Source organism: Zea mays, chromosome 3, assembly GCF_902167145.1.
Source record: "Zea mays cultivar B73 chromosome 3, Zm-B73-REFERENCE-NAM-5.0, whole genome shotgun sequence".
Classification (NCBI taxonomy): domain Eukaryota; kingdom Viridiplantae; phylum Streptophyta; class Magnoliopsida; order Poales; family Poaceae; genus Zea; species Zea mays.
This window is the reverse complement of record NC_050098.1, coordinates 204,064,882-204,073,337: the sequence shown is the minus strand read 5'-3', so window position 1 is coordinate 204,073,337 and position 8,456 is coordinate 204,064,882. Positions and strand designations below refer to the sequence as shown.

At 49.6% G+C, this 8,456-nt stretch overlaps 1 protein-coding gene across 1 annotated transcript; it reads left to right on the top strand.

The window, feature by feature from the left end:
• Positions 1-1,258: 1,258 nt before the first annotated feature.
• Positions 1,259-7,786, top strand: LOC100280171 (Transcription factor VOZ1). Its single transcript, NM_001153103.1, has 4 exons — positions 1,259-1,583; positions 1,683-1,964; positions 6,215-6,722; positions 6,807-7,786. Exons 1-4 carry the CDS (start codon positions 1,362-1,364, stop codon positions 7,424-7,426), a joined length of 1,632 nt encoding a protein of 543 aa, NP_001146575.1. The 5' UTR covers positions 1,259-1,361; the 3' UTR covers positions 7,427-7,786.
• The last annotated feature ends 670 nt before the right edge of the window (positions 7,787-8,456 follow it).

The following is an 8,456-nucleotide window of genomic DNA, read 5'->3' as shown; positions in this document are numbered from 1 at the left end:
ACTACGCAAATGAGTTGTACCAGCTTTACTATCTCCAACTAATTGCTTTTTACACCAATTACATTGAGCTTTTAATTTACCACCAACAGTTACTTGTTCAAACTCTAGCCAAACATCAAATTTCAGCTTCCTCTTCGTCCCAACAATAACAATATCATCATCTTCCACAATGACATTATCTATACCTGATTGTGGTGCTGCTACCGCAGGTGGAGCATTAGTACTTGATGATTGTCACACCCGGTCAAATTCAGGGTGTTACAATGATGGTGTGCCACTAGCAGTAGCATCGCCGACACTTGATGGGTCTGCACTCGGCGTCAGCGTCGATGTATGTGTACCAGCAGCATCACCGACACGATTGATAGTTGAGGTCACCCTCCCCCTCCTCGTTGCAGCACCACGTGAAGACAACGGTGGACGATTAGCTTGCGTCCCAGAGCCGGATCCACTTGTAGGCGCCATGGATGGTTTGAGAACCTGCCGGATCCACTTGCAGGGCGGCAATGACTATGTAGATGGAGCCAAGGACGCAGGGGCACTCGCTCCTCGCTAGCGGTGGTGGGTGGCGGCGGAGATGGAGCCACGGACGCAAGGTCGCAGGCTAGGGGCACTCCACGGCTCCAGGGACGCAAGCTAGGGGCACTCCGCTCGCTAGCGGTGGCAGGTGGAGAATGGAGCCACGCAGGGTCGCAGGCAGGGCGCAGGCGGCATCGGCTGACCGGCACCACGACAGCCGGCAGGACGGGCCTGGACCGCTGGACGGCAGGGACGCAGGGCGCTCGGTTTCTGCCTTTCTGCGGGTGGTGGCTGCTTGTGGCTGGGCGGGCAGGCGGCTGAGAGAGAGACGTGTGAGAGAGGAGAGACTAGGGTTCCAGGGTGAATACTGAATAGGGAATAAAAATGGACATTAGGTCTGTTTCTGGACTCTGGTGGGCTGAAAACTGAGAATAATTCGGATATCCGCAAAGACTCGCGGGTGAAATATAAAACTCGTACCCGATCTAATTTTATCATAGATCGGGTATAAGTGAGACCCACACTGAAACCGACAGGTTAGATATCCGTCGATACCCGACCCCGCGAGTAAAATTGCCATCACTAGTCCGATGCCCTGATCCGCGTGCTGGGCCCGGCGTCGCCCGCTTCCTTTTTGCCGCGGCCGTCGCTTTTCCCAAGGCCGCCGACCCCGACCCAACAAAGTGGCAGCCAGAAAACTCGCAGAGCTAGAGCATCTCGCTTGCGAAACAGAGGAGAGGACGGCGCGCGAGAGGAGGAAAGGAAAACAACCACGAGTCCACGAGACCACGACCCCCCATCCATTCCATTCCACTTCCACCCGAGCACCGATCACGGCGGCGATGGGGAAGGTGCCATCGTCGCGGGCGGGTTCGCGGCACCAGCAGTTCCGCGCCCGCGCCATGACCCGCGTCGACGACCTCCAGGAGGTCTTCTCGGGCCTGCAGTCCGCGCGCAAGGACTCACGCCCCACCGACGCCGCCATCCTCGAGGCGCAGCTCCAACAGATGCTGCGCGAGTGGCGCTCCGAGCTCAGCGCTCCGTCCCCGGCCTCCTCGCTCCAGGTGCCGTTCCTTTTGCTTCCTTCGCACATTCCAACTCCATCCTTTTTTGTGGCGCGGCTGATGTTTTGTCCGTTGACTGTGGACTGTGGTTGACGGCAGGGCAACGCCAGGGAACTGTCGGATCCACCTTCGGATACTCTTCGTATGCTGCAATTGGCGGCGGCCGAGGAGGAGGACGACGCCACGAGCAAGATGGTCGAGCAGCAGCAGCAGCCTCCGCCCCCAGCTAACCAGAACCAGGGGCACGCGCAGGTCTGCCAGGACATGAAGAGGGAGCCACGCGAGGAAGCAGTTGACGTCGCTGTGGAGAAGCCGCAGCCGCTGAGTCAGGGAGTTCTGCTTAATGGTGCTGCTACCGCGTCTGCGGTGTTCCATGATCAGGTTCTTACTACTACTTGTCGCAAGTTCGAACATTTTTTCTTATCTTAATGAAGTGGCTGGCAGGCCGAGTTATGTAAATAAGATTTATCTAGTACGCAGATACTAGGATTTGTGGCCGAGTGTGATCGTGTGTCACTCTTGTAGAGTCCTCAAATGATCTAATAGATTTATCTAGTCTGCAGTCTGCACAGATGTTACTGTGATCTGACTCATTGTTTAGTTTGGGTTGGTGTGATCTACAAAGCAACCTATCCCTCATTAAAATCTCTGCTGGCAGTTTCTGCGTCTTTGGGGATAAATTTACTGGACATAGCCTCTGTTCTGTTTTCAAGACAATGTGAAGGCTTCTCCTGTTCTCCAACACGAACACAATGGGAAACAAAAGTTATTTAAGTTTTGGATTTGGATGGAAGTTTTCCCTGGATTGCATATTGATCCAGGCTTTTTCAATAAATTAAGGAAGGTTACAGTTCGTGAGAATAGTTCAAGTCTGTCTGGTGTATGTGTATCATCGCATTCACTTTATGGAGGCTTGTTCTACCTAATACCTATGGTCCCGTGAATGCTACTGTTCTGATTTGGATCCTGTACAGATGGAGTTCAACTTCAAGTTGATGGGATCATTCGTTAGATCTTATTCATTGCCGAGTAGAGGTTTGTGGTTATAAATCTCTGCTTTCCATCCCACCATGAACAACATGCATCTCCAGAGCTACATAATTCCATCCACTCCTCCTTTAGCCAATCTATACTTGTTTAGTTACTTTTTCCCCAATAATCATCATGTACTCAATCTTACACAAGGAAAACAGATAAAGATGTAATATGTTCAATGAACTATGGTCTATGAAATATAATAATATATAGTTTATTGATAACTTTAAGACATTTGAACATACTATACTTTAGAGGAAAAGTTTAACCTTGCACTAGTTTTTAAGTTACAGTGAAATATTACTTGTTACACGGTTAAGTCAAATATTTTAGGATTTCCTCTATAAATATCACTGAAATGTGACACTGTTAATGACTCCAGCATTTTGTGGTAGGTGGTTGGTTTCTCTTGCTTTGTCACCTTGCTTACATCTTTCATACTCTACGCACCTTGTTTCTTAGCTTTGCGATGTGTGGCTACAAAGCTCAATATAATTGTGTGGGCCTAGCAGGATTGTTGAAACTTAAGCTATATGGAAACAAAATAGCTGAAGTACAGTGAAGAAAATTGAGGAAAGGATGTGTCTCCGGTGAATTCATCATGATCCTTTGTCACCTTAAAACTTGAGAGGATATTTGGGAGAGTGATCTATGCATATGATAATTTGTGGGACGTGTCGTGTTTTCATATGACATTTGCCTTTTGATTTTGTAGGAGCGTAGAAGAGTAGTTTGTAGATCTTGAATGAAAGGGACTAGCCCTGTTAATTTAATACCAGTTAAGGGGCTGAGTGCAAGTCTGCTAAGACACAGGTTTAATAATTTAGTTTGTAAAAAACTAAATTTGAGACAAGCATGTGGATTTTACCACCATCATTAGATTAACGAAGTAAATGCCTAGGGGAAGGCGCCTGTTCACCTCTTGTTCTAGAGCTCTTCTTATGGTAGGAATGCATACCTTTGTTAGTAGAAATTCTTGATATGAATAATTTGAGCAAACTCTGTTTACTTTGTGCTTTGTGGGGTCTCAACAATGAATTCCTGTAGCAATGCCAGCTGGACTAGGAGGTTATAAACAATGAGAGGACCTCTTCAGGGCTGTGAGGTTGACAAAGAACATGAGGACCTGACATGGTTGGGGGGGGTGAGGACCAAACTAGATTGATTAGTAGCCAGGATCATCACAGGTCTATGGTAGAATTGGAGTTGAGTAGTCTTTTTTCCCTAACTGATATGTGTCAAGTTCTTAAGTCACTAGCAGAGTCATAGTTGCATGATTTTACTAAGCCATAACAATATATTAATGTAATACTACGTAATGAAAGGTGGTAGAGGCCTACTTTTTCCCATCGAACATTTTCTATATAATGCGTTGACTAAGTATATTAGTGAATAATGATTCTAATGCTGACACAAGTATAGAAAGCTTTGCAGTTTCTAGAGAACTAGAAATATAAGATAGATATATTTGAGCTTATAGTTTCATTGTTTTAGGCAAGAGGTCAATAGTAACAAGTATAAGCAGCATGCAATGGATTTTGAAAATGTCAAGGGTCAACATATTTCTAAGGCTTTTTAAGAAGAATAGAATTGACCCAGTTTTAAGGAAAATCGGGCCCGAAACCTACACAGAGCGCACGAACAACCCAGACAACGGTAGCCCCCACACAAAACCCATCCAGAGTCATCGTTGTCGAGCTCAACACAAGGGACGGACATCTCCGACTCCGCAAGACGGGCCGCACATGGCCAAAGGAACTCAACGCCGCCTACACCCAAACACCGACATAGAAGGATGAAGATTGCGGTGCGCCGTCGTTGCCAAGCCTCAACACACCCCACGCGAGGCAACTCTGATTCTTCACCAACGAGCTTGATCCTTTGCCTCGTCCCCTGCATTTGCCCAACCTCCGAAACAATCCAGCCCGCAAAGAAGGGGGAGTTTCGTCTCATGTCAGCGTTGCCGAGCCACATCCCCTGACCTTCGACTTTACGTGGCAAAACCCCACCTCCACCCGCATACTAGACGTCGAGAAACAAAAGCAAAAACCGAAGGCGAAGCCGTGGCCGAGACGAACTTCAATAGCAATGCCTTTAGGAAGGGAGTGACGTCTAGGACGCCACCATCGCAAGATGGACCAGGCTTTTGCCCATGGAAGACAGTGCTGGGGAATGCGACGTCCTCAATAGGGGAAGCGACACCCACGAGCGTCACCGTCGCCGAGGCTTTCATCCAAGAAGTCCTCCAGCACATCGCCAGACCAAGACCTAGGACAAAGCATGCAACCCCCGTTGTCGCCGCTGCCCTGACATCCCGTACAAACCCTTCTAGGGGCAACGACACGCCGTTGCCGCAGCAGCCGCAAAGCTGCGTTGGCCGCCACCCCCTCCAGCTGGGCACACGGAACCGGGCAACACCTTGCCGCGTGCGTCACACTGACGCGCGCCAGAGCCGATGCTGGCAGTCGCCATTGGCCCTAGCACACGTGGCCACCGATGCCAGCAGTCGTCAGGCATTCTGCCGCCGCCACCACCCTGTGCCAGCCCGGGACACTGACCGGCGCCGCGGAAGACGGCCAGGCGGCCACGTCGAGCCCCCCAGAGGCGATACCCGTCGGCCCACACCACCCCACGTTGCCAAGCCACCAAAAGGAGAGGAGGGCCCTGCCGGCGTACCCCATCGGGCCACTAGACGCCTCCTCTCCTCCCACGATGTTCGGCCCCTCCCCGAGCGTCGACGACCGTGCCCTGCTCGAGGCAGGCCTGCCAAACACATAACCCCACGGAAACTGCACCCAGCCGAGCTCCACCCCGTGGAACTACCACTGCTCAGACTGAAACCGGCTAGCCACGAGCAACATCGAGGCGTCGACGCCGAGGGCTAGCACCGCTCAGCCACGTCAGACCCCAGCAGCCGCGCACCTGTGCCGAGCACCTCGCGGCCCTCGACAATCATGCCAGCGCCGAGCACCTCGACCGTCGTAGCGAACTCCACCCCACGGATCCGCCCCAGCCGAGCTTCTCCGCGGAAACGCCTCTGCAGCCGCGAGCCCCGCCGCCAACTTCCTGGCCGGCCGCACAGCCCTGTCAGCGGCCTGCTCCGGCCGCGGCGCAGCGGGAGAGGGGAGGAAGCGGGAGAGGGTGCGGCAGCTAGGGTTGCCGCCCGAGTCGCCCCGTGTGGGACGGCGACGCGGGGGCCTCTCTGTTTTACTAACGTGAACTGTCTCTATACAATGCAATTTAGAAGAAAACAACAACCTTCTGCTTTCCAGTGGTGTACAAGGATGTTTTGCTCTGTCTCGGTAGGTTAGTATAGCACCCATTTTGATTTTCTGCTTCCTGTTGTTTAGCTCCCTTATTTACCTCCTAGCGTTTAAGTACTAATTCTTTAGTCCTAAGATATTGCAACATTTTAGATGCTATGTAGTATGTACTGCTTTATAAGTAATTCTAGCATGCATATAATTGGCACTTTTTAATGAAGGATTTTGTTAATTCACCGTCATGCTTGTAATTGGCACGTTGAGTGACTTCATCTTTCTGCCAATTTTAACAAGTTCTCATCTTACTTCTTGCACATGTACTATGTGAACCAGGAACTTACGGTTGAAGATTTTCTTTATGATGATGATTACAAGATAGACCTTTCCGGGTCTAATCTGGATGTCCTTAATAACCTGGAAGGGATCGTTCAGCTGGAATATCCACAGTTAAATTTGCCGCAAGAGTTAGCCCCTAATGTGTACATTGACATGAGTTACTGTGGACAGAATGCTGGGGGTGTTTTACTGCACATGACAGATTTGTTCACAACAATGACTTCGGCACCTTCTGCATTCCTGAAGCCAAAATGCGCTCTCTGGGACTGCCCCAGGCCTGCTGTTGGATCAGAAAGATGGCATGATTATTGCAGCATGTATCATGCTGATTTGGCTGTGCAGGAAGAGGGCCCTCCAGGCACAATGCCTGTGATCCGTCCAAGAGGCATTGATCTGAAAGATGGCCCCCTGTTTGCTGCTCTTAGTGCAAAAATCCAAGGAAAAAATGTTGGGATCCCTATCTGTGAAGGAGCTGCCACTGCAAAGTCTCCGTGGAATGCACCTGGTAAGCTTTTCCTTAGTGACTTGTGCCTTCACATGGTACTGGTGTACGTTTTTACTAACGTTTAGCCATTCTGCATCATTGCAGAACTGTTCGATCTTTACATCTTTGAAGGTGAGTCTATCAGAGAATGGTTGTTTTTTGACAAACCAAGGAGGGCATTTGTTAGTGGAAATCGGAAGCAGCGGTCCTTGCCAGATTACGGCGGCCGTGGTTGGCATGAATCTAGGAAGCAGGCGATGAAGGACTTTGGGGGTCTGAAGAGGTCCTATTACATGGATCCACAGCCATCCAACAGCTACGAATGGCACCTCTACGAATATGAGATCAATGAGTGCGATGCTTTTGCCTTATATCGGCTTGAGTTCAAGTCTTCAGATGCAAAGAAGATTGTGAAATCCAAATTAGCCTGTAATCCACTGAATGAAATTCAGCAGCAAATGGTTAGACTCAGTGCAGACAGTCCTGTAGACAACAAACGGACGGCCCGGGGCAGGCAACATGCTAACCCGACAGATGTCGATACTAACATCTATTCAGTTCCAAACACCACAGCTCAAGCCAATGTTCCAAATGCTTATCAGCCAGGGTCACAAGTGGACCAGATGACATATTTGAATGGTAGTGTCGTTTATGGGCCTCATCTGCCGTATGGTTACTCCACTGAAAGAAGTGACTTTTATTGGAACTCAGCTGATGGGACATGAGAAGATGAACACATATTCGATTTATGGCATATTTGGCCTTCAAATTCTAACAGTTCCAGTTATGGTTATTGGGTCTACTCTATTAGCATGACCCTCCCATCTTCTTTTAATTGGAACTGGTCCAATCTACAGGAAACATCTCTGAAACAAAGGATGTCAATACTGCAGTTCTATTTTCTGTGGTAACTTTTGTTGTTGTAATATAGGTGTATCTTGAAAATAGCAAGCAAGCATCTCCCCGATGTGCATGCAGCTGTATCATATGCAAGATAAATCTCTGGTTTGGTGGACTGGTAACCTGTCACGCTGGTGGTTCCATTTATCTGTCACGTTGTACGTGCATCAATACATCCTGTTCTGAATCTGGTGGGTGCAATCTTTATCCGCAAACTCCAATTATGCTCTTGAAACGTCCCTCCATTTTGCAGCTGCAGGTTCGTGATTAACATGTGTTGTTTGGAAGCCAGGAGATTAGAGTGTTTGGAAGTCAGGAGATTAGAGGGAATTGAGGCAGATACAATCCCTAACTATTCAAAATTAAATAGGAGATTGCCGATCCCCCTTCATCCCTTGGCCCACCTCTCGTGGCGTCACTATTTTCTCGCCCAGACGCCCGAGCGCCTCCGTCCCTCCCTCATCCCGTCGTCTCATCTCATGATTCACCTCCCGCCATTGAAGAAAAAGTACTAGTATAGAAGGGAGGAAGAGACGGACGGGATAGATACAGTTTGCATGCAGGCGGTAACGCCAGAGGCAGACCGTGAACCGGACAGCCCGTCCCAGAAAGCGAAGCGACCGAGTGCCGGCCCGGTGCGTGAGGTGAAGTCACGGTCAAAGCGAGCCGCCCCGGGCGTTGGCAGGCTGCAAAGGTAGCTTTGTCACAAACAAGCCCGTAGGTAGCTTTGTCATAGCAACAAAAGCCGACGCTAGAGAAGTCCCTATATGATGAACTGATAAACAGCGAATGGATGTTTTTTGTTTTGAAATGCTGTCATGCTGGAGCGGCTGATGCCAAACGACTGTCGAATAC